We start from the raw sequence: 27,880 nt of genomic DNA, 5'->3' as shown, positions 1-27,880 counted from the left end.
ATAAAAAAAAAGACTTCTTAAAAACTAATAAAGTCTTATAAACTAATAAAACCCATATATGTCTGAAAAAATAAATGTCTGAAAATGTCTAATAAAATGAATGAAGATTAAAAGCAGACTTAACTGGTGCTTTTCCATGATGGAGGCAACTCAAAAGATTCAAAAGATCTAAAAATAATGTCATGTTATAGCAGTAAGACAGCTAATGGATGGTATTTTGTTAATGCAATGAAGTTGACAGATTTGTATATGTGTACCTTTACAAATTAGCTCAATGCTAACAGCAGCATGTGCTTTGTTTCACTGGTGGAAGAAACATGAGTTAATCTGAATGAAAGTGTTGCTTCTTGTCCTGACATTTTGCAGACTCTTCTCTGGCTGTGTGTGTTCATGTGTTGTAAAGGAGGTCTGGCTTTGAAGAGAGCACTGGGAGGACTATGCTGTGGATCTGCTAGCTTGTTTTTGCTATAGTCTTTCCTAAGTTGCCAAACAAATGGGATATAGGGGAGAGCGGGGCACAAGTAACACTTTTTGGTTTTGGTCAAATAATGAACAAAGTAATGGGGTTAGACAAACAACACACAAGCCTCTCCTATAAATGAGCACTGAAATTATGATCGCCGGACCTATGGTTTCTGTGCAGTATTGCCAAAAGTGCCAGGAGTAAAAATGTTACTATTTACCCCACCTGTGGGGCAAGTTGTAATAGACAGGGGGTTAGTTGTAACACAAGCTTACAAAGGCAGATTTCACACAGTTAATTTAATTTCTGTTTACTTTAAACAGTAGCTATATTTCCTCAGTAATTGGCTCATTTATTTTTTATTCTAAATAGCACAGTATGTTTATTTATTTATTTGTTTATTGGATTTGTTTATTTATTTGTTTATTGGATTAACACATTTGAATCTATTTGCATTATTATCCATTTATCCATTATTATACAATGCATATATTTGCATTATTAGAAATAACATGATTTTATTCTATTAAAACAATATTAAATATTAAAACACATTTTTATTTAAAAAGTTCTCAACATTACACTCAAAATAAAATAAAAAAATTAGTTCATTTAATTGGTGTCCAACAGTGTGTGGCTTGATTGTAACACCCTGTTACAACTAACCCCGCTGTGTCGTGTTTTCCTCAAAACTGGCTAGCAGTCACTGTGTGTTTTTTACATTTTTCAAAATGGTTCCATCTTTTAGCATATAAGACGGTGATCACAACAATATAAGATTTCACGTTCATACTTTTACAGATTTTTTTTAAATGAAAAAATATAAAGTATAATAAAAAATACTTTTATTCTGCAAAAATGGTTTCTCCTGTGTTTCTCATCCAAATTTAGCCAAACTTTTTCAATAATTGGCAGGAAGACGTCTGCCAACATTGTGGTGAAAACCACGAAAGCATGCCATGGTTAACCCTGAGCAAATACTTTAAAACTCTGTGTTACATTTAACCCGCGTTACTTTGTGCTCCGCGCTCCCCTACGCACAAAGATTTTCAATTTTTAGTCAGCCAGCCTCAGCGCTTCCGGTAAACTGTCACACCATTACAAAATCGCTACGTTTGAGATCTGATTTATTTAAAAATCAATGATCTTCACTGTCTGGCGATGTAAAATCGGTATCAGAATGGACAAAAAGCACTGCCTTAAACTGAATTTTTCACGCCATCATGGAAATTTATTTTACCTCAGTATTTTCAATGGAGTTTCTGTGCTAGCCTGCGGCTACTGACAATGTATGCGCTTGACTTACATCTCGTTTTACACTTGAACAACTAAATTAATTCTGAAGTCTATTTACCTGATTATATTATAATTACAGTATAACATCAGCACTGTATAGGGAACCTTTTAAAATTGAAAATAGTCACATTAACCTTTCACCCAATGTTTATCATTGCTGAAAAACACTAGACATTTACATTAACATTTACATTTAGTCATTTAGCAGACGCTTTTATCCAAATGAGGACAAGGAAGCAATTTACACAACTATAACAGCAACAGTGAATAAGTGCTATAGGCAAGTTTCAGGTGTGTAAAGTCTAAGAGGCAAAGCATTAGTAATGTAATTTATTTTTTATTTTTTTGAGAGAGAGAGTACAGTTAGTGGTATAGCCAGAGAGGCAGTTACAGATTAGGAAGGAAAGTGGAGAGTAAATAATGGAGACTAGCTGAGCAAATACCCTATTGTAGCTTTCTGGATTCACTAATAAATCTTAAATACCTGTAAATCATTAAAGTAACTAAGACATAATCTGGCTTAACACAAGTTAAAAAATAATTAGTCAGTTTGTAAATCTGTATAGGAAAATGAAGGTTAAAGTCAAAGTACAATAAATAAAAAAGGGTGTTTCAGCACTCTTAAATGTTTTGGGCCATTTACACAACATTTTCATAAATTTGAAAATGGGTTTCAAAGCACAAGTTTTTTGATAACGCCGCCCTTATTGTGTGTAAACACTCGAAAATGAAAGTCTTTGAAAATGATGATGTCATTAGTGTGCATAGGTATGTAGAGAGGTTTAGATTATAGGGATTTTGCTGGGAATCCTTCATTGACCTAATAGACTGGAAAAAAAGCCTGGCTACTACCTCATAAGGACTGCATTCCCAATAAAAGAAAAGAGGTTCATTTAAAAAAATTTCATGAAATATAAAGTTGAAGTCAGAATTATTAGCCCCCCTTTGATTTTTTTTCTTTTTAAATATTTTCTAAATGATGTTTAACAGAGCAAGAAAATGTTTATAGTATGTCTGATAATATTTTTTCTTCTGGAGAAAGTCTTATTTGTTTTATTTTCGCTAGAATAAAAGCAGTTTTAAATTTTTAAAAACCATTTTAAGGTCAAAATTATTAGCCCCTTTAATATATTATTTTTGATTGTCTGCAGCAGAGTTTCCCAACCCTGTTCCTGAAGGCACACCAACAGTACACATTTTCATTCTCTCCCTAATCAAACACACCTGAAACAACTCATCAGAACATTAGAAGAGATTCCAAAACCTGAAGTTAATGGGTCAGATGAGGGAGACATCCAAAACATGAACTGTTGGTGTGCCTCCAGGAACAGGGTTGGGAAACACTGGTCTACAGAACAAACCATCGTTTTTCAATAACTTGCCTAATTACCCTTTTCTGCCTAGTTTACCTAATTAGCCTAGCTCTCTCTGTTAAACAGGAATTGGGGAAAAAATAAATGGGGGCTAATAATTCAGAGGGGCTAATAATTCTGACTTTAACTGTATCCAGTGAATAGTACTTTGGCAAAGTATATGGAGGTTGGTAATTCATCCTCATTTTGTGAAACTGAAGATGAAAACCTGATTCAAGTATTTTTTTCAGTGTGAAAACACAAAAGCTTTTGGAATAGCTTATATCTTAGGTAATTACATTGCTTCTTCTAGCCCCTTTCAACTACAGGATATTATTTTTCACTAGAAAGGTAAAACCGATATACCTACATTATTAACTTCTTTATTTTGTATAGGAAATATTTTATTCACAAACAAAAATTCTCGAATTCCCAGCCTTCTTTTTACATAATTGCAATAGATTTTTTTTCATTAAATCTCTTAGACTGGTTAAAAACAAGAAAAGTGATAGATTTTTGGATTATGTTAATTATTTTGGAAATATCACGCATACATAAGTCCTTCTTTCTTCTTTGCTGTATTTGTGTTATTTATGTATGTCTGTTAATTTTTTTCCATATTTTTTTCTTTTTATTACTAGTTTACACTGTAAAAAATCTTATGTGCTATTTACAAAAAAAAAAAATTGTGGTAACACTATTGCACGTATTATTTTTAAATACATTTTAAGACTTGATTTTTTTAGCAAAAACCGCTTGAATGAATCATGTGAAAATTACTAAACTTTTTGAGAGATAGATGAAGATTTTAATATTATTAGCGGAATGTGCTTTTATAATTTAAGCAAATCCACCACCATTTACTCATTTTTTTTTAAACAAAAACCACTTGAAAGAATCATGTGAAAATTACTAGTTTTTTTGAGTGATAGACAATGAATTTAATATTATTAGTGGAATGTGCTTTTATAATGTATGCAAATAAATCACAATTTACTCAAATGTATTAATGAAAATTACTCATTCATAAAATGTAAAATATATAATGTATAATGAAATTACAATACATATTGGCCAAATATCATTTTATTACATGTTACACTGATAACAAAATGGTACAATATCCAACAAACAAATCTACAACAAATCTTGTTATTGGTAACAAATCTATATCAAATTTACAGCATTGTTAATCTCTGATAAAAAGTCCGTCATCCATGTCATGGAAAAAAAAAATTCTGTCAACTTTCTTTTGTAGGAATAGTCACATTTTAGACATAATTTGACAGAATTTGTGTATTGCGTAACATATAAAACCAGTATAAAAGCTGTATCTCAAAATATTAGCAACACAATCAATCAGTCAATGCAGTGAAATTTCCCCAAAAGGTTGTAGCAGTGAATTTGTGTCAGAAACTTAATACACGTTTCTTTGTAAGTGATTTTAATTTGGGGAATATTTGTATAAATCCAGTTCAGCAATTCTAAATTTTCCAAGCTAGCCATGACTTACTCATCCTCCAAGACAATGCAGAAGTCATCATGGTTGGTCATCCCCTCTGGCAGACAGCAATTCTCTGTGCATTCCCACACTGTAAAATAAACATTACGTTTATTATATTGAAATTTTGCAGTTGTACATTTTAAATGTTTAAGGTTTACTAAAACACATTAAGGAAATATATTAAGGAAATAAACTATTTCTTTGTATCTCTGTGAACGGTAATTCTTCAAAATGTTTGGTAGAATGATGCACCAAAATGATGCTATATTTATGTGCACATTCTCTGTAGCCACAGCTTTAACATATTCAGCCGTAATCAACATACTCACGGCGGAAATCCCTCTTGCCTGGATCTTGTGGTCTGGATTATGTGTCCTGAATAGTGTGTGTGCAGCTAGATATTACTGCTACTGTTTACTAACAAGGTGACAGCGCCATATACTGGTCTGAAATACGTAATACAGTGTTTTTGACCGTTTTCGCAGACGTGTAAACGCTTTGTTATCAAAGTACATTGAAATGGAGGACATCTGTAGTTTCTGCAGTGCAGATAAAGAGAGCCTTTGTCATTTATTTTTTGAATGCAACTTAAACAATTTCTGGAAGGATCTAGCCAAATATATTTTTAAAATGACAAAACGTAGTTATTATTTTACACTAAAATATTTTATTATTTTATTATTATGAAAACAAATCCAACAAAAGTCTTGAATATATTGTTAATATTTTTATTATGTTGGCAAAAATAAAATACATAAACAGAAATTTGCTTTGATTTCTTTATTTCTACTGTGAAATTGTTGAAAAGCAAAAAATGACCTATTAACTCACTATGCTTAGAGTATTTAAAAAATGTATATATATATATATATATATATATATATATATATATATATATATATATATATATATATATATATATATATATATATATATATATATATATATATATATATATGTGTGTGTGTGTTTTTTAACCATTGTTATATTCGTTTTTTTATGTTCACCTTTTATATTGTGTTGTATGTATGTTCCTGATGGTTTGTGCAATAAAAAACAGACGTGTTTTTTGAAACTTTTTTTTCATTTGTCCTTTTGAAAATGATAAAAAAAAATTCAAAACCCAAAAGAAAAATCTGTTTTTTACAAAAAACTTTAATGTTCATCTTTCTATTGCACAGATGGTTTAATTTAAGCCTTAAATGCTTAAAACTTGTTGTCAAGTATTTTTATTTATTTATTTTTTACAAAAGTGTTTATTGAGGAACCTAAAATGGGGTCTGTTTTACTTTGCAGTGCAGTGTGTTGTGTTTGAGGCTTAAAGAAAATGTCTTAAATGCATTTCTGTAGTAAAGGACTTAATAGTTAAGTAATGAATTCATTAATTTTCTTTTCGGCTTAGTCCCTTTGTTAATCTGGGGTCGCCACAGCGGCAACCCTTCACTGGGAAACATCCATACACACTCATTCACACACATACATACAGACAGACAATTTAGCTTACCCAATTCACCTGAACCGCATGTCTTCTGGACCTGGAGGAAACCCATGTGAACACGGGGAGAACATGCAAACTCCACATAGAAATGTCAACTAAGCCAGCCTAGGCTCAATCCAGCAACCTTCTTGCTGTGAGGCGATCGTGCTACCCACTGCGCTACCATGATGCCCGTAAGTTATGAATTATTACACTGTAAAAATAATATGGTTACCTTCAAATTTAATTTGAATCAAACTGAGCTTATGAATAATTTTAACTTATGGTACATTAAACAAACTGAAAACAGTTTGTATAATGTAAAGAATTTAGTTATGATTTACATTAAACATATCTTGACATGACTTATTGGTCACTTAATTTTTATAGTGTACAGGCACATGCGGGAGAAAAATACTGTTAAATTAGACATTACACTAAAAGAATGGTGTTTGCTGTGTGTTCAAACTATATTTAATATGAGTTGAAACAACACAATTCTTGAGTCTTTTGGGGGGGACATCTTTATTTATGTTTATCTATTATTTATTTATGTTTTATGTTAAATCCACTAAAACTAATAGGTTAACGTAATTCCTTCATGTTGTCCCAACACAAATTGATTGTGTGGAAACCAGCATTTTTTACAGTGTATATTAAATGTTATTGTCATTTTCATGTTACTGACCAGTAAGAGGCAGCATTTGATAAGGCAGCATAAGTTCAGAGAAAAAGTTGCAGGCTTTCTATCTACACAGCTAAACATACATACTTAGAAAAACAAACAAATAACATCCAAAAAACAAGACAAACAAACAAAACAAATGAAAAGTAACATTGATTAAAATGAATCTTCTGAAATATATTTTACTGTAAAAAAATACTGTGTATGCTTTGCTTAAAAAAACGCAACTATCTGAATAAGCTTTTTGAGTATTTCAATCTAATTTTATTTTAGTTTGTCCTATTAGACTTTGCATGTTCTCAACTTGCACTTTCATTTTTTTTTTAAATTTCCACTACGTCCATGCTTTCAAGTAAATGCTGCAAGTAGAACTAGCAGTTTTAGGTTCATCAAACCTGCTGTTTAAATTAAAATGTACTTATTTATTCTAATAATCCACGTATTTGAAGTTACTAGTATTCAGTGAAACTTGTGCTTTTAAGTAATGCTAACTTAATTTTATTATTTTTATTTTGTTAAAGGCTTAAAAAACACACATTTTAAAAAAAATATATATTTACATAATTCATTTTTGTCCAAACATAATTTTTTATTTATCTACAAGTTTCAAACAATAAACACAAAAACAGTCAAATGTATTTATTCAATTGAGTATTAATTCAATATTTCTTAGCAGACCTCAAATAACAATTGCTGGATTATCTTATTAACAGACATTTATATAATAGTAATACAATTTATAGCTCTTCATATTCCCACTAAAAGCATGCAAAAATGTGTGTGTGTTCATTGCTTTTTTAATTAACAAAAAGCTTTATTTAATTAACAAAAATCTTAGAAAAGGGACCTTCTCTAACTTCCCAGGATATCTGTGAAAGCCTGACGGATTTACTGTTGTGGAACAAATGTTTTGTTCTTTGCAAATCTCACTAAACTCGTATAGTTCCAATCAGACTTTATCGGTGGAAAGAAACAACAAACATGACCTGCCTGCAGAAGTTCACCAACTCACACTTGTATAGCTTTTTAACCAATGATCTTCTCAGAAGAAATCTATCTTTTGTCAATTGTAAAGTTAAGCTGCAACTAGTCTGTCATCATACTAAGGAGTGATTATGCAGTGTTAGTCTATGTCATCATCCCATTGATTATTCAGTGTTTGTCTGTCATCATAAAGTGTTTATTCAGTGTTTTTGTCAGGTGAACCAAAACAGCAACTTAATATCGATGTTTTTGCAATGTAGTTAGGCTGAATTGAGAATTGAGACACACTGTTACTCACAGAGGTTTGAAATCATGATTTTATTCATATTATTATGCAGGATGATCTATTTCACTAGAATAATTAAAAGAATTTAGAGATTTTTGTCAGAAAAATCAAAGACATCCAAGTGCCTCTTCTCTGACCTCCAAAACAAAAGCTTATCATTTTTAATATAACGTTAAAGGGCTATTATGTAATGGGCTGTAATGTCAATTTGTCATGCAAAAAAAAGAGATTAATTCAAACTGTAGCCAGATCTATATAGTATTTTGCTTCATAAACACTTCCAGAGACAACTCTTTAAGCCAATATCTCAGAAAGTACCCCTGTCAGTGCCTTAATAAAAATCCCAAATGACCCCAGACCCCTTAACCTGTTCATTTACATTCGTTTCAGGAACTTCACTGTCAACAAACAGATGTACAGTAAAATAAACAAAATAGAAACAATTTAGCATATTAAAAAATAATATATATATATAATTAATATATATATATAATTAATGGACATAATTTTAATCAAGAAATAAAATCTCAAGAAACTTTTTCTTCACCGTATGAATTAAAACTATCTATTCTCATTAAAGAAGTGGTCTAATGTTGTTCTGAGTTATTTTCACTGTTAAAGAGTTAGACTCTCATGCTCAGGCATAGGTCAAGTTTCAAAAAAATCATTCAGACGTCACGTAACACAGAGTATTTCTTTTCCAAAATTATTACCTCTGTGTCGTAACTTGTTTCAAAACATTTTGTTTTAGCCAAAGGCGGACATTACTCTATAATATAAGCAGGAGGGTGCTTCTCCTGAAAATGTGTGTACACACCTATCACCCGCAGCAGAGTTACACAGGATTTGGTTGAGAATGAGTCCAAAAAAATGTGCTTTTGGGTGTGAGGGAACTCTGATCTTGTTTAAAAAAAAACGGATGCAGTACAACTCTGTATACAGTTGAAGTCAGAATTATTAGCCCCCCTGTTTATTTTTTCTCCCATTTTTTGTTTAACGGAGAGCAGATTTTTTTCAACACATTTCTAATCATAATAGTTTTAATAACTAATTTCTAATAACTGATTTATTTTGTCTTTACCATGATGACAGTAAATAATATTTGACTAGATATTTTTCAAAACACTTCTTTTCAGCTTAAAGTGACATTAAAGGCTTAACTAGGTTAATTAGGTTAACTAGTCAGGTTAGGGTAATTAGGCAAGTCATTGTATAATGATGGTTTGTTCTGTTTGTCCTGACAATCAAAAAACATATAGCTTAAAGGGGCTAATAATTTTGATCTTAAAATGTTTTTTAAAAGAATTTGTTATTATGAAGTGCATCTGACAGTCACATAATGATAAATTAATTTATTGTTTTGAAGCAAAGGTGTCAAACTCAATCCTTGGAGGGCCGCAGCCCTGCAGTTTAGTTTCAGCCCTGCTTCAACACACCTGTAGGTATCAAACAAGTCTAAAGCACTCAATTAGTTTGATCAGGTGTGTTTAATTAGGGTTAGAACTAAACTGTGCAGAGCTTTGGCCCTCCAGGAACTGAGTTTGACACCTGTGCTTTAAAAGTTACATAGGATGGCGATAGTGCATGGCTTTAAAAGTCTGCATGAACCGAAAGCTGCAACGTTTTTTTTTTTTTTCGGTATTGTGATACAGTTCCTAGAGAAAATTAATATTAAATGAGAATATTACAACCTAACAGACACGTCCTTTTCACTATTTCTGTTTGTTGTCAAAGTGCTGTCAAAACTGACAGTTGGATGGGCTTGGTTAAGTATGTTAACCACACCCAATACCTCAGACAAACATAATCATTCATTCATTCATTTTCTTTTCAGCTTAGACCCTTTATTAATCAGGGGTCGCCACAGCGGAATGAGCCGCCAACTTATCCAGCATTTGTTTTACGCAGCGGATGCCCTTCCAGCTGCAACCTATCACTGGGAAACATCCATACACAGCCATACACAACAGACAATTTAGCTTACCCGATTCACCTGTACCATGTCTTTGGACTGTGGGGGAAACCGGAGCACCCAGAGAAAACCCACGTGAACACGGGGAGAACATACAAACTCCACAAAGAAATGCCAACTGACCCAGCCGAGGCTCGAATCAGTGACTTTCTTGCTGTGAAAAAAACTTGTTTAAAATTAACGTAACATAGCCTCATAAGTTTAAACAATTTGTCTAGTTTTAAAATCTGCAGGAGGACAAACTTAGATAAGAAGAGAAACATTTTTTTTATAGCGTGAACTGAACAAATGTCAATTCCACCACATCTCAATATACAGCTTTTATTTCAAAATGAAATAAATTATGGCAGTCAAACATTGTCTAAGATCATTTTTGTATCTAGTTTAACCAATCTTTCCACAATATATATAATAATTATACAATTGTTAATGAAATAAATTAGTTGTATGCTGAATTGCACACCTGTCACACTCTAAAATTTAATATAAATTTGGTTAAGAGCTTATTAGAAAATAAATAAACTGAATTTGTATATTACATAGAGCATGAACTCATACATTGTGAATACACTATAAATGTGTGATGAGAACTTTTTAAATATTTTTAAAATGTGTGTGGTAATGGAAATAACAGTGGTGGAAATGACATTTCAACAGTTTATTGTGAAAAAATGAAAAATAGCTTCACTGATTAGCTTTGAATTGATACTAGCCTTTCATGTATAAAAATACACTTATGTACCTTAATTTTGTTAGGTTTTTAACAACTTTGAAGGTACAACATGTTTGGAAATGACATTGAATAAATGCATTTCCTTATCAAACAATATTTACCTTGATTTTTCTTTAAGTACTGTTGATAAAAATTTAAATTCCCTCCATCTTGAACATGTTCTCAGAAACCACCTACATAATCTTTCACACAAACTTTTTAAAGCAACATTACAGTGTTATGGTGGAAATGACACTGATACTGTGCAACAGCTATATTTTATATATTCACTAGTGCTTAATTAAGATACATTAATAGATACCAAATAAATAATATTTTAAAATTGTATTTTTATTGTTGAAGTTTAAAACTTTGGGTGTGCGACAAGGTGAAAACAGTGATTTTGACACCTAAAAGGAGGTTGATTGAAAGGTTGAAAGGAGGTTATTTTTAATATAAAAAAATATATAATAGAAAGGTAGTAAATTTTTAAAAGTAGGTTTTATTGTTAGTTTGACAAAGAAAGAGGAATTTGAACAAAATTATATATATTTTTGAAAATTTTATCAAAGGACATAACATTGTCCGTAATTGAAGAAATACCCTTAAATGAAATCAAACAGGAAGTGTATTTTTAAGCAAACAATTTTTTTCTTAATGACATTCACAGATGAATTACCACAAAACAAGCAATGTGAGCTACCAAAATCAATATGGTTAGTTTTGATTGCATGTGTACTTTTAAAAAAAGAAACGCAATGTGGCCATTTTCATAATTCTTTTAAAGTCATGTCTCAGTCAGTGGAGGTTAAAATTAAAATGAAAACAAAATAATTTTGCACAGTTCTTGTCATTATTTTTTATTTTATACCCCTTTGTGGTTCGAACACAAAATAGCTGTTATCACCCCTAACTGAATTAACATAGGACCATAAGCCAAGTTCTATATTGTTTCAAGTACGTTTGTTTAGTTTCACTTGTGTAAAAACTTTAGCATTCCTGGATTCCAACTAATGTTCCTGCATAGCTTTGGTGGATCATTACAATGCTATGGGCTTTTCACACAGTTTTCTAGTCAACTAATTTGGGTAGGTTTGAGTGTAGGATCAGCTAGACCATTTTGAGGGACATATACAATATATCCTGTTTTATATTTTTAATTTCTATAGCTTCTGAAAATCCAAAACATATTGATAAAATACAGTTACGACAGCTGTTTTAACATTAAGATATAATTGAATTGCCTCTTGTTGCAGTTATAAAATAGCTTGTCAACAAGCAGGAACTGTTCATGGTCCAATGACATGACCACATTGAAGTGGTCAATATTTTATAATAAAAAAAATATCATGCAGTGTAATTTCAATGAGGTGTCAGCATGATGATGTAAACATTCACATTGCTGTTTGCTTAACTGCTGTTTTCTCACTGCTGTCATTTTTCTTCTGCTTAATTTGTTATTGAGAAGAAAAAAAGAGCAGACCACATATTTACATATTCATCTCAAGTGTGAACGGCTTTCTCTAAACCTTTCTTCTAATCAAAGAACAAAAAAGAAAATCACTGACAATATTAGGACATCCAATCACTTTCAGTTTCTAACATGCTGCTAATAACAAGGCTTTCTGAATTCTGTCATTGTTATTTGTTTTAAAAGATCTTTTTATCACTGTTTTTGATAATCATTGACGCATTTGTTCAAATGATCATTAAAAAAGGTTTTGGCTTAATTCATTGGCTGCAAAAGTGACCGTTTGATGTGGGCTAACAGTTTGTGCTTTTGAGGATATTATGTCTCCTTTCATTTCAGAAATGTAAGTGTTTAACAACAGATTTAATTTGACAGCTCCAGCAGGGTGCTTTGCCAAAACCCCTTTCCCCTCCCGTTGAACAAATTCTCCTTTTTTGTGTTACGTAAGTCGTGTGTTTACTGAGGTCTTGTTTCTAATTAACAAACACTGCCTCATTAGAGCTCAGCTGCACTCAGAATGCAGAAGCAAAGAATCTGTGGCAGCGATTTAGAGTAGCATTCATTTCTGCAGTTTATTTTCTTCTCAGATTTCCCCGTGTTTATATCTTTGGGGCGGTTTTCCGCTGCTGGTCAGTTTAATTCAGGTTTGTGAACATCCACTTATTATCATTTACAAAAGGTTTCCGCTGTGTGCTTTCTGTTAGAAATAAACTTTCCACTTGGATTTTCTTGTTATATTTCCTTATCACATAATCTCAAAACAGAAGTGTCTGCATATGTGTTTCAGAACCATGCAACATTTATTGTGTGGCAATAATTAGATTTTTGGTGGGGTTGGTGGACCTGTTCTTCAGTGGACTGTCCTTCAACAGTGAGATTTGTACATTTTTAATTTAACTAGAGCACCAGCATTCTACACGTAATCTGCCTGATGTGCTGATTTTGTCCACAAACTGACTTTGTTAGCTGACTTTTATCCTTCTCCTGTTCACCCACATAAAGTGGCTTTGACACAATATAATAACTATGACTTTACTATACTTATTATTTTATTTTTATGAACTATTATTATTATTATTAGTAGTAGTAGTAATAGTTCAGTTACCTATTATTTCCTTCTATTCTTGTTGTTATAGCATCATTTTATTTCTAAAAGTATATTTTTATATATGAGTTGTATATGAGTCATGAATAATAGTTTCCATAATCCATAATTATTACTTAAATATTGTAATTTTTTTGGTAAAATTCATTCATTTATTCGTTCATTCATTCATTTTCTTTTGGCATAGTCTCTATTTCAGAGGTCACCACAGCGGAATGAACCGCCAACGATTCCAGCATATGTTTTATGCAGCGAATGGCCTTCCAGCCGCAACCCAGTACAGGGAAACACCCATTCACTCATTCACACACACACACACACACACACACACACACACACACACACACACACACACACTCATTCACTATGGCATTCACAATTTTGTTTATTCAGTTCTCGAACCAGCTACCTTCTTGCTGTGAGGCAACAGTGCTAACCACTGATCCACCGTGCCACGGTGTATAAATTTATATACATAAATATATATACAAATAAAAAAAAATTCTGTGCATTTTTATAAAGGTTACATAACCATGTTAGCATTTATTTTTCTCCAAGAATTTAATTTCTTATTTAATTTCTTTATTACTTTAATTTTATATACAGGTTGTCGCATTAAATATTAATGGTGATTTTCAAAGTAAACAGCATCACAACATCCAATGACAACAACAAAAACAATAATAAATAATATTGTTACTATTATTATTATTAGTGCTGTTATTTATTTTCTTGTTTTTCTACATTTATTCATAAGTAGTAATAGACTATTTTAAATACTTACGAATAGCATGTAATATGAATATTGATTATTGTAATATGACCGTGCTTTTTAATATTATTGCGGCTGCTTGTATAGTGTAGATATACAGTAATAGGACGGTCTTCGGGATTCTCCAGCATACCTGTAATCTACAATCAATAACAATTCCAGGATTGCACAGTTTACGCATGCGCAGAGCAGCTGCCTCTTCGTTCCATCCCCCACAACATAACATAACGTGCTGCTGTCGGTCCGGATTGTTGGACCAGTTTGGAATCGGGAGCATTGCAGCACATTTGGAGAGGTCAGAGGCCGGAGGATCTTCGCTCCTTCATCAGGGCATCAGCCCAGTGATTTCAGCCTCCTCAGACCAGGTCAAACCACACCGCTTCTTTCTCATCAGCTGCGCCTAACATTTCAGCATGTCTAAAAAGAGCGAAAATCCAGCGGAGGGTAAAGAGCCCGAGAGCAGCTGGAAAGATGCGATCTACAACCCCAGGACCGGAGAATTGTTCGGCCGGACCGCGCGCAATTGGGGTGAGATGATAAACATCAAATCGTGCATGCTCGTGATGAAATATGCAGCTTATTGAAAAGACCGTTTTGTTGACAGAAACTGTTAAACCACAAACATGAAGACCCCCGAGGTCATGAATGAACACTAGTGTGCACCGAAATTGACGAAAGTGATCCTTATCTTTAGCATTCCGACATATTGATGTCATCAACTCTCATTGATGACATCAGTCGCAATTTAGCGTCTTATTTTGTCCCTGCGTTCTGGATGATAATCGGTGATAAATACGCTGCTCATGCTCGACGTCTTCAGACTGGCAGGTCTTCTCGTGATACCATCAATGGAAAATAAACATATCTAAGATTTCAGAATCAATGAGAGTAAAAAAAATTTAATGGCAGTGTTTTATGTGTTTTATAAGGATTTAAAATGCAGCGAAGCGAGTGTATCGTCCATGTTTGGCGTTTGAAGGTTCGGTATCGCGGGAATTTTCTCGGTGTGCAGTGAAAATTCACGGTGTAGTGAAAAAATGCCTCTTTGGAGATTATTATTTCATTGGATTAGTGCGAAAAATAATAATTTTGATTGCAGAATATGAATTACGTACATCAGTTTAATTTTTTAATAGCAATGCGTTTATATTTATCGACCAAGAACATTTATGTGCTAATTGCATAATATATTTTTTCTAAAAAAACAAACGAAGATTTACAGTTCTCACTGTCTTAATGTGCGAAAAAGACGAGTGTCATTAACCTTCTCTTGTCCTTCTTGACCTAAGGCCCATTATGCCTTGTCAATTCAAAGCACTATCTTGACGAGCTCGTCTGAAAGATTAAAGGCCTGCTGTAATGAATCGTTTTCAGTCAGTCAGAATGACTCCATTCCTCTGAACACCATTTGTTCTCCTCGGTTTGGAGATAGGCAGACCTGAAGAGCGATCGGTAACATCAAAGTGACGTCTCTGTGCGCCGCCGTGACGTCGCCAGGCCTGTGGGGAAACTGAATAGGTCCCGTTTTCGCGCCTCACTAAACCTTCTGTGCAAATGACACATTTGATTATTTTCCTGGCGACAGCGATCAGCGACCTGCTGAATGGGACAATTACATTAATTTACTACGCGTGAGTATGCAGTGAAAATGAAATAAACGTGCGCATTTATTCAGTTTCATGTGTATTACTACAAGTTACTACTGATTTTTGCCATCTAGTGAGTAAAACAGCACGCGTCGGTTCTGCACTTCGAGGCAGTGGTGAAACCTTACAGATGGGCAAAGCGATTTTTACAACTCGTTCAAAACGAGGCTTTTTAATGATTCAGTTTATTACGACCTTTCAGCTACCTTTACCTTACCTGCGCCACAGTTGCCGGAAATATTTTCTTTAGGCACGAAAATGACGTGAGACGTGTTTACCGCGAAATCCGTCCCGACTCCCCAACAATTATGAATATATCAAATTATTATAATTATTATAGTTTGTTCAGAGAACGAATGACGCAATCAGCTTAATAATTGGTTATCTTTTAAAAACCTCAATATTTTCCAGAACATAGGCATATTTTGCAATTAACTTGTTTGTTTGTGTTAAACGCATTGATTGATGGGGTTGTATTTGTTTACCTCACTAAGGTTTTTAAGTGCACAAGGTACCTTTAAAAGACATAGACCTACTTTTGCCTTATGTTTATATAACTTGTTTCAAATGAAAGTTTTGTATTATTTTTATGGGCGACACGGTGGCTCACTGTCGCCTCACAGCAAGAAGGTCGCTGGTTTGACTCCCGGCTGGGTCAGTTGGCTTTTCTGTGTGGAGTTTGCATGTTTTCCTATGTTGGCGTGGGTTTCCTCCGGGTGCTCCAGTTTCCCCCACAGTCCAAAGATATGTGCTATAGGTGAATTGGGTAAGCTAAATTTGCCGTAGTGTACTGTAGTTTCCCAGTACTGGGTTGAAGCTGGAAGGGCATCCGCTGCGTACAACATATGCAGGATAAGTTGCTGGTTCATTCTGCTGTGTCAACCTTTGATGAATAAAGAGACTAAGCCGAAAGAAAATGAATGAATGAATGAATACATTTTTTATTCACTTGATAGCTGGTTGGTTTGGTTCATTGATCATAACACTTTACCAAAAATATAGAAAGAAGGAAATCTTGGTGTGAAAAGTACTTCTGGAACCAGCACAGATGAAAAAGTGAGAAATGAAAATAAAATCATGTAGAATGGAGAAATTGGAGCAGTGCAGATTATCAGATTTAGGTGATTTCACACAAACACATGAAAATTCTGTCATCATATACTCACCCCCACTTGTTCCAAAGCTGAATGAGAATTTGAATTGAATGCTGAATTTTTCCTGTTGAACAAATAAAATCATATTTTGTAGATTTTTTTGTAATAATGGCAACCATTGACTTGACAATAGAGGCAATTGTCAGTTGTGTGGTCACGGACATTCTTCAGAATATCTACTTTTTTATTCAATAGAAGACGGGAAACAGTTTCGGAACAGCTTGGGGGTACATTACATCACATTTACATTTTTAGGTGAACTATTCCTTTATGTGCCGTACATGAAATTCTAGCAATGTTGTTCTGTTCTCAGTGGATTGGTTATGTTTATATTTTACAACAATAACACAGATATTTGATAAAATGATTTGAAAAAATATGATTTGCATAAGATATTTTTGAAAATGTAAGCTCTATTGCAGAAGTCTAATCAATTCAAATCTGCCAATCAAAAGCTAATCTTCAAAAGTACTATCTTCCAGGCCTCATCCTGCTCTTTTACTTGGTCTTCTATGGCTTCTTGGCTGCCATGTTTGTCTTCACTTTGTGGGTGATGCTTCAGACACTGAATGACGACACACCAAAGTATCGAGATCGTGTTGCGTCCCCAGGTGAGTTTGTCAGTGTGCAGATTGTATTATCTATGTATCTTTACATGACTATAGTGCAACAAAACTTAGTGCTCATTTAAAACGTGTTCAATGTCAGTTTAAATTTCTTTGCAGGATTGGTTATCAGGCCAAATTCTTTGAATATAGAGTTTAACAGATCGGATCCCTTTGAATATGGCCAGTACATCCAGCATCTAGAATCGTTTCTGCATCGTAAGTGCTCAGTATACATCCTTTGAAACATTTCTGAACTGGTTACATCATATTGTACTTGTATATTTATAGTTTCTCTTTGTTCTGTTTCCAGAATATAATGACTCGGAACAAGCCAAAAATGACTTGTGTATGGCGGGACAGTACTCTGAGCAGGATGGGGAACCTCTGAAAAAGGTTTGCCAGTTCAGGAGGAGTTTTCTGCATAGTTGCTCTGGGATGGAGGATACCACCTTTGGCTATGCTAAAGGACAGCCATGTGTTATTGTTAAGATGAATAGGGTGAGTAACCTTTGGGGTCAGAACCATTTTTAACTTTAATATTGTTTTTACTGAACCAGAAACATATGATCAATAATAATTACAAAATATTATTCAAAAATGTAATTACAAAAATCATTAATAATTGAAAGAAATATTAACTGTGTTACAAATCATACTATCCGCTTGTTAAGTGTGACATCACGCGAAGCGGCTTTTGGGTCCAAGCGCTCTATCAAACTATATGGGGAGACTAGTCAAATGGGAATAATAAACATTTACAAAGCTCTGTAGTATTTTTGAAAATCACAATTGCAATATATATATATATATATATATATATATATATATATATATATATATATATATATATATATCCATGCCTAACAGTCCAGAGACTGTTGTGTACACCATGATTTAATATAAAATTCACTTTAATGTGTGATAGGACTACAATGTGGCCATAAACTAATATTTTCTCAATTAAAATGAGGCTCAGTCACAGGAGCATTCAGAATAATCAGGGGCAATCCAAAAGAGTCATCAAAAACTTGCAAAAGATCAAGCACGGCACAGGAAACCAAGGCAAGGAAAACACTTTGTAAGGGTTACAGGTAACAATAAGACTCAGCAACTAGTGTGTGTGTGCTGCTTTTAAAGTCCATGTAGTCCGTTCTGAACAGTTTCAGCTGTGTGTGTTAGCAATCAGTGGAAAACTGGAACAGGTGTGAGAGTGTGGTACATGACAGAATTTGTAGTCCATATGGTGACAGATATTAAACATTAAATTCTAAATTAGTTATGTGTTACCAAAAAAAAGAGAAAGAAAATAAAATAAGAATAATAAAACTGGCATCCAAAAATTTACATCCATTACTGGCTGAGTAAGGCTCATAATGTGTTATTTTGAATCCTCAGATTATTGGTCTTAAGCCATCTGGAGATCCGTACATCAACTGCACTTCAAAGGTAACGAATGTACACCTTTTCAATATGGATGCACATTTGAAAATGATTTACATTTCTGATATTAAGACATAGTATAAGAGCATAAAATGTATATGTTTGTATCTGTGGTGTTTTTGTGGTTTAAAGCTGCAATTTGTAAGAAAAAAATAAAAGACACTCAAATGCCTCAATGCAGACCTTTCACTAAAATATTAAAGTCCTATGCTGGCTGTTTCTAAGAGTAACAATGTTGATTAAGGAACTACAACAGGTCCATACATGATGTAGGATAACCTCCCTGCTCTTGTTTCTTTCACAGTTTTCTTTACTAGTCTACCTAATAATTTATTATTATTATTACAGCTTTTGAGTGCTTTAGAGCTAAGCCACTCCTACCAGAAGTGCTGGTTCTGGAATTTGAAAAGGTCTTTGTTAAGGTGTTATGATCTGAGGTACAATAGTGTGTACTTAACGGCTTTAACTAGAAAAGAACTTGATTCCCATGCAGCATGAATGATTAATTAAAAAAAATTAAATAAAAAATAAAAAATATATATAGACAGTTGAAGTCAGAATCATTAGTCCTCCAGAATTATTAGCCCCCTGTTAATTTTTTCCCTCAATTTTTGTTTAACGGAGAGAAGATTTTTTTGTTAACACATTTCTTAACATAATAGTTTTATTAACTCATTTCTAATAACTGATTTGTTTTGTCTTTACCATGATGACAGTAAATAATAACTAGATATTTTTCAAGACACTTCTATACAGCTTAAAGTGACATTTAAAGGCTAAACTAGGTTAATTAGGTTAACTAGGCAGGTTAGGGTAATTAGGCAAGTCATTGTATAACGATGGTTTGTTTTGAAGACTATTGAAAAATTTTTTTGCTGAAGAGGGCTAATTTTGACCTTAAAATTATTATTATTTTTAATTTAAAACTTCTTTTATTCTAGCCTAAATAAAACAAATCAGACTTTCTCCAGAAGAAAAAATATTATAGGATATATTGTGAAAAATTTCTTGTTCTGTTAATCATCGTTTGAGAAATATTAAAAAGAGAAAAAAATTCACTAGAGGGCGAATAATTGTGACTTCAATTATATAAATAAACTATATATAGCAGAGACACATAGACCCTCCAGCATGTCCTGGGTCTTCCTCCCAGTGGGACATGCCTGGAACATCTCCCTAGGTGGGCATCCAGGAGGCATCCGAAAACAGATGCCCGAGCCAGCTCAGCTGACTTCTCTCAATGTAGAAGAGCAGCGGCTCTACTCCGAGCTCCTCCCGTGTGACAGAGCTCCTTACCCTATCTATGAGGGTGTTCCATGCCACCCTGTGAAGGAAACTCATTTCGGCTGCTTGTATCCGAGATCTTGTCCTTTCGGTCATGACCCAAAGCTCATGACCATAGGTGAGAGTAGGAACGTAGATTGACCAGTAAATCGAGAGCTTTGCCTTTCGGCTCAACTCCTTCTTTACCACAGCGGACCAGTACATTGACCACATTACTGCTGCCATCTCATGTTCCATCCTTCCCTCACTCGTGAAAACCCCAAGTTACTTAAACTCCTCCACCTAGGGTAAAGACTTTCCTTTTTCCGGTGGAGCACCATGGCCTCGGACTTAAAGGTGCTGATTCTCATCCCACATTTGGCAACAAACCATCCCAGTGCATGGTGAAGGTCCATGTTCGGTGAAGCCAACATAACAATATCGTCTGCGAATAACAGCGATGAAAGTTTATGGTCCCTGAACCGGACCCTCTTCAGCCCAAGGCTGCACTTCGAAATTCTGTCCATAAAAATTATTAACAAAATTGGTGACAAAACGCAGCCCTGCCGGAGTCCAACATGCACTGGAAAAAGGTCTGCCTTAATGCCAATAACCATTTTCCTCCAAAGTATTGTTTTCCTTTCTATGGAAGTCAATGGCCACTGGGTTTCAACTTTCTTCAAATAATCGTCTGTGTTTAACGACAAAAGTAACAATTTGAGTACATTTGGGGTGAACTATCCCTTTAAACGTGATTGTTTTAAAAATGAGTTAATATAATTAATACAAAGAGAAAAAAAAATACCACATAGCTCAAAACAACCTATTAAAGGTTTAAATTGTTGAAAGTTACTTTTGCTATATTTCAGGTAGCCGACTTTTGTGCTATATAAGATAAAAAACAATCAAAATTGTTTTAAGATGCCACACTTCTGATTGGTGCCCATAGAGCCACTTTCAGAGTGTTGGAACAAAAAACAGCCACTGTAGGAGCAGGATCTGTTATAATTATCAGTGTTTTCTCATGGATTTCAGCTTTAAGGTTTGATTTATATGTTGTTACGTTTCCTGCTTGAATTTCTAATTGTCAGTCCATCCTCTCTCAAGAGTGTGTTTTTTTCTTTTCTCCCTCCTTTTTTTCTGTTTCTCTCGTGTCTCACTTGCATGCTGCCAGTCGAACTCCTTAGTAAAGTGATGGGTAAGATCACTGCATATACGGTCTCTCTCACTCTGCCATCTCTTATTTGCTTCCAATGTGACTTAGCATGTTTCTTACATGCTGTGTGATTCCTTGCCTCAAATTTTCCTGCAAGATTTTAAAGGGGCTATGTGTAGAATTCAGAAACTAGAGGTGCATGACTTATATATATTTGAATTATTTTTGCCAATAGCCAATGTTGATGTTTTTTATTTGTTTGTAAAGTGTTATGTTACAAATGTCAGGTTTGTTATATATACAGTGTATATACAGCAGGGAAAATAAGTATTGAACTCGTCGTGTTTTTTCCTGGCAATTCCTAAAGGAGCTGTCGACATGGAATTGAACCCGATTTTGGTAGAAACCCAAACATGAACTCACATGCAGTGCTCAGGTGTGAGTTTTTCAAAGACTTTAACAGAGTGTCAAAATTTTGATGGTTCTGTGGGTCTCGACTATCAAATCTGATCTTCATTTTGAATTTTATATTGGATTTAGGTCAGGTGATTGGCTGGGCCATTCCACAGCCTGATTTTCTTTCTCTGAAAGCATTTAAGAGTTTCCTTGGTTGTGTTTTGGATCATTGTTTTGCTGAAACGCACTCTGATTTTATCTTCATCATCCTGATAATGCAAATGTTGGACTGAAGCAGCTGATATTAATTTACAATGACGGAGGGCAGAGAGTTGCTGAATTACTTAAAAATAAGAGATTTCAGCTGCTGTCTGGGCTTTCACTGCCTTTCTACACCTCTCTGCCATCTCTCTCTCTATCATGTGTTCAGTACTTTTCCCGCATTATTTCATTTAATTACACATAACTTAATTTGTAAACTAATTATATTAGTTTTCTTTGCATATATGGATTTCTTTGGTTGTTACCAACATCCGGAGAAAATTACATGTCAACGGCACCTTTAGAAATATGTTTTCTGAGAAAAATGGTGACGTGTTCAATAGTTATTTTCCCTGCTGTATATATACACAATGTCCTGTCCTAGGAGGTCATGGAAGGTAATTTTTTTAAGTTTCATTAAAAGCTTTTTAGACATTGGCAATAAAATGGCAATTTATAATGATTTATTTATGGAAATGCTTACATATAGCCCTTTTCACCTACAATTAACATTTTACATAATATAGAATTAGGGATGCAACATTATATTAAACATAATCTAAAATGGAATAAAATAAACACAAAAAACCCACTAAAAACAAATAATAATTTTTTTTATTTGCTTATTTAATCTTTTTTTCTAACAGTTACGTTTAACAGAATTATTTTATTATTAGTGTTTTTAAAGTGTTATTTGTGTTTTTAAATGAGTATTCGTGGTGGTGTAATTATAAAAATAGAGGAAATTTGCTATGTATTAGAAAAATCTAATAAAAGTTAATACAAAACATTGTAATATTGGGCAATATCTCATGCATCCCTAATCAGACTCAAAAAATTGTCAATTTTCCTATTGGTCATAATTTGAATATTTTTGCTAATGCTATTTTTGATAAAGCAACAAGTCTAATATTAGGATGAATAGTAGTTAATTTAGCATGGCAAAGCTGCAGCATGTCATTCAGCGCTTGTTTTCTCTAAAGCAGCCATTCAAATGTATTTCTATGCCGCAGAAGCTGTTTATATGGCATATTGATGATTTATACTAGTTTTACAGCTACATCAAACCTCATCATCTCTCACCCGGTGATGGTCTGCAGTCTGCACTTGTCTGATGCTATTTTCATTGTTCTCTTCAGAGTGTGAAACCTCTCCAGATGCAGTATTTCCCCCATGAGGGGACTATTGATAGGATGTACTTCCCATACTATGGGAAAAAGACACATGTAAGTATTGCAGTCAGCACATGCTTTAAAGCATTATTACAGGTTTAATAAAAGCTCAGGTGCTGGCGTTTGTAATACTGGGTTTACACCAAACGCAAAGAGATCACATATATTGTGTCACAAGCTTTTGTTTCAACCAAGGTTCATTCTGAAAACATACCTCTATATACATTTATGGAGAACGCCAAATACGTCCCAGGAGCTACGTTTTTTTTTTTTTTTTTTGCAGTTTTTGTTTTCGAGAATCCACCAAAGGTCACGATTTTTGAGATTTCAAATTTCTCTTGCCATTTGTGCCTGGATTATTCTCACATAAATCCACCAGAGGCCTGTGTTGACTGACTGATCGACTGACCCACCCTCCTTCTTTCCTAAACCCAACCAATAGTGTTTTCAAAAGCACCTATTGACCCGCCCACCCACTTCCCTAAAGCCAACAGACAGTTTGAAAAAGCAATTCTGAAAAAGAAAAGCCTTTGGCTGATTTTTACAGTGTTTTCAGATTTTACCACATTCTCACCCTGTTATTTACTAGTTTATTTTATTTTTTGGTTTTTGTTTTTGTCTTATCCGCTTTTTTGGAACCGTTTTTTACCAGACTCGAACCCCATCGTCACAGTCAACTCCTCTCTGCGTCTCAAGTCCACCGACGTATGCGGCAAGCCACTGGACAATTGGTAACAGTGGGAAAGCTGTCCATACGGAGGTAACCCATCATCTGGTATGCGTGAAAAGGAACACCATCATACCGGCCCATACTTTTCGTTTTAAAGATGAAATGCAGCCATACGTACTTCTGGCTACATAATTAGCGATCTCCAGAAATGTATATTGGGCTACGTTTTCAGAATGAGCCTATGTTGTTTAGTTTACTAAATTACAGAATTTTCCACTCTTGTTTTTTTTTTTTTATTGCGCGGAAGACACTATTGACCATTGAGGGGTTGAAGGGATACAGCTGTGGCTGAAAGTTAATGATAATGTTTTCTTTTCCTTTTATTTCATTACCCATTAAATTTAGTTTTATTGCTGTCTACACTTACCCCAATCCTAAACCTACCATCATAATACTGTAAAAACAGTAATTATTGTTGTGCAGTGTCACAAAAATTCTACTACATAGATGTCTGTATGCTATATTGTGCTATATTGTAGTGCAGTGCCACCAAAAGTCTGTTATATCAATGTCTATATACTATATCGTGCATTCCACATCACACATTCTACATCATTTGGGAAATTCGGCTCTATTTGTGCATTTGCATTGACTTTTTATGTTATCTACTCGCACTAATACTAAAGTTTGCATTCAGTGTGGACCCAGCATTACTTTATGTTGATTACCACAAAAATAAACACTTTCCTAAATAATATACAATATGTATAACAATCTAGGTAATACACATCTATGCTTTGTGTAGCACTACGGGTAAGAAAAACTGATTTGCGTTCTGAAACCTAAGGCTATTTGTCCAGCATTAATGGATGATATGAAGGATGACTTTCACAATCTTAGCAGAAACACAGAATATGAGACGGTAGAATATCTGAGACGTATTCTCTTGAGCTTATAAATGGCTTTCTTATTGAATCTGTTGGTATACAGTCAATCGCACATTAACTTTTTCCTATTTGGAACCAAAATTTCCCATTTGGAACCTGATGACTTAGTATCTTAACCAAAGAATTTTTTTTTGTGGTTACTTAAATTGTCTTAGAATTGAACTTGTATTAAATCTGGGCTATTCTTTTATATATATCATCATGTAAACAGATGATATTTCTTTCTGTAAATATTTTATTAGATCTATTTTATTATAGGTTGTGTATGCAGCTGCTTTGTTAGTCCAGTATGTTTCAATATGTTTAAATGCTGCCATCTGAACAAGTGGACTGAGATTGCTTGTGAACAAACTTGTGGTTCAACTGAAATATGTTAAACGTGGACCAAAGGCACCTAAACAAATAAAAAGCAGGATATGATGTCACAAGATACGACCAAAAAAAAGAAAGAAAGCTCAATCATGCTTGTTTTTTTCTCATCATAGTCACAATGTTGCCAGTAGTAGTTGAATACAGGCATACAGTCTTTGTGCGACAGGAATTCCTGGTGCTGTTTCAACGCATTTTATGAGCTTCAGTTCTCAACTGATAATAATATCATCACATTAAACAAGCCTGTTCAGCAGGTTCAATCACAAACTATAAGAGCCAAACTATCATTTTAATCCTTGGGTTTGGTCTTTGGGCTTTTTTCCCAAGAGCTAATGAATCAAGAGATCCAACTTACAAATGTGAACACAACCTTAGTGTGTATAGTGAATTGGATGTCACTTTATTTTGACACATTTAGTTGATTTCATGTTCCATTGCAACTACTTCCCAACTATTTCCTATTAGAGCATTAGTAGACTGTAATATTGGGGTTAATTGATATGTAGTTAAAAGAAAATGCAATGGGAACCATTTAAATAAAGGGATTCGGTGAAGTGCACACTATTTCATTGGTTTTCTGTCTTCTACCTCCTACAGAAGGGTTATGTTCAGCCTTTGGTTGCTGTAAAGCTGTTGCTTAAGAAGGAAGACTACAACTCCGAGCTGATTGTAGAGTGCAAGGTTGAGGGCTCCAACCTCAAAAACAATGATGAGCGTGACAAGTTTCTAGGCCGCGTCACCTTCCGGGTCCTGGTGACCGAATAAAGCAGTTGCTGGTGCGGACGCTGAAGGGGAACTTGTGCTACTTTTCCTCCCTGTTGTCTCTGATCTCCTTTTAAGCCCTCGAGTGTACGTCCTGCTGGTCCTCAGCAGGACCTAAAGGACCTGATTTAACTCTCCAGACAGGCATGACTGATTGATTTTTGTTAATGAATCCCTCTCACCGTGTCTTAACAGGATCCCTGTTTAGTCTGCTGTCAAGCTCCTCCTCCTGCTGAGCGTCACCGAACATTTAATTGAATTTTAACCCAGGGCCTCGCATTCCCTAGATGTTTTGAATTCTTTAATGTTGTACACTTAAAGGAACACTCAACCTTTTGAGACATAGGCTCGTTTTATGGCTCCCCTAGTGTATTTTTGAATTTATTCAGTAAATCTGTGGTTCTAGCTCAAAAATTAGATGCAGTTTAATTATGCAGCTCCCAGAATTATTTTCCTACTCGGTAACATCGCTGCATAATATCATTGAGCTTACTGAAGCGATGGTACAGCAGCAAAGTTCCTTGATTGTTACACCAGAATCAGAGTATAGTTCCTAGACAAAACATCATATAAAATTGCAACTTTTCAATTTGTTTTCGACTTAGAACATGATGTAACTAAGAGTCAAGTTTAAATAAGAAAATTACCCAATTATCTAAATGCTAATGGTCTAATCCGATTCAATGATTTATGCTAAGCTAAGCTAAAAGTGCTCCGGCCAGAAAATTGATTTATTAACAGTAAAACTACACTGACAAAACAAAACTCAAAGCTAAAAATCAACTCTAGATGACTTGCGCAATGATCCTATTTCCAGAACAAGTGTTCCTTTAAAGGGTTTTTTTTTGTTTACATTGTGATTGAAGAGACGGGTTAGATGCTATCTTAATCCATGGTTGGTGTTTTTGTGTTTGTGTTACTCTTTGTGAATATATTTAATGATCGTATTGACATATTGCTGTAAGACGTGCGTTGAAAAAGTGGCATAATTTGGCACTTTTTCGAAGTATGAAATATGATAGGTGCCAAATTTGTAACCTAAATGATTTTCATAACCTCTGCATGGATCTTTGTCCGTGCAGATGCCTTAAGAACCATTTAACATCTTGGTACAAATACTATTTTGACAAATAAAGAAGAAAACACAAGTACCTGCTTGTAGAGCGTTTGTTATTTCCCGGATGTACCACATGATGGCGTTAGATCACATACATAGCCACAATCCTCTATTTCTAGAATTTTGTTGACACAAGAACTTGTTGAATTGCATTGAGTAGCACTTTGGTTAGCTTATACAAGCTTACTTCTTTTAAACTCATTCTCTTACTACACTGGAACATGGTGTTGTGCCATGTGTCTTGTTCAGTTAACTTAACCATGTCACAGTGCTCAACCAAACATAGGGCAGTCTATTCCTGCCTGCTGCTATCAATAAATCAGTAGCTTACGTCAGCTGATTAAATGCCCACATTTAGTCACAGACAGGGGAATCTGCTTCAGGCTTGTAAAATGGATTATGATTCAAGTCCTGTTATCGTATCACTTCTGTGTGAAAGTTTAGCTCACGTTTTTAATTGTGAAGCTTTTGAATTATGGGCAGCCCAACGAAATATGCAGGGAGAAACAATGTAAAACGATAACTTCAAGACATTAACACAACTAGTTTACATTTATACTAAAGAGGGTAGTTCAACTGAAAATAAAAATACTCATCGTTTACTCACCCTCAGGTGTTTGTGAAGCTTTAATAGTTTCTGTTGTACACAAAAATATATATTTTTGAATAATGTTGGAAACTGCTAGCCATTGACTTCCATAGAAAAAACAAACTACCCTGTAAAACCCAGCAGTCAACTTTATCAAATGAAATGAGTGTAGTTAACACAGAATTTACTAAAAGTTAATTCTACTTGTTTGAAAAGAGTTTGAACTCAGTGTTGAAGGTAATGAGTTA

General features: G+C 34.1%; 2 protein-coding genes across 2 annotated transcripts in view; one reads left to right on the top strand and one right to left on the bottom strand.

Moving 5' to 3' along the window:
- LOC130242337 (uncharacterized) overlaps positions 1 to 27,880 on the bottom strand; it is a 136,005-nt gene that overhangs the window by 10,870 nt on the left and 97,255 nt on the right. Inside the window, exon 2 of the mRNA XM_056474428.1 lies at positions 4,625 to 4,703. The gene's annotated coding sequence lies outside the window, so the exon portion shown is untranslated. The remainder of the gene's footprint in view (positions 1 to 4,624; positions 4,704 to 27,880) is intronic.
- Positions 14,275 to 27,077, top strand: atp1b3a (ATPase Na+/K+ transporting subunit beta 3a). The gene is made up of 7 exons (XM_056474409.1): positions 14,275 to 14,607; positions 17,362 to 17,490; positions 17,605 to 17,703; positions 17,798 to 17,985; positions 18,883 to 18,933; positions 23,143 to 23,229; positions 25,762 to 27,077. The coding sequence occupies exons 1-7, from the start codon at positions 14,493 to 14,495 to the stop codon at positions 25,927 to 25,929; spliced, it is 837 nt and encodes a 278-aa protein (XP_056330384.1). The 5' UTR covers positions 14,275 to 14,492; the 3' UTR covers positions 25,930 to 27,077.

This window comes from Danio aesculapii, chromosome 2, assembly GCF_903798145.1.
Source record: "Danio aesculapii chromosome 2, fDanAes4.1, whole genome shotgun sequence".
In the NCBI taxonomy this organism is placed as follows: Eukaryota; Metazoa; Chordata; class Actinopteri; order Cypriniformes; family Danionidae; genus Danio; species Danio aesculapii.
Note: the sequence above shows the minus strand (reverse complement) of the source record. Positions and strands in the feature narration are given on the sequence as shown.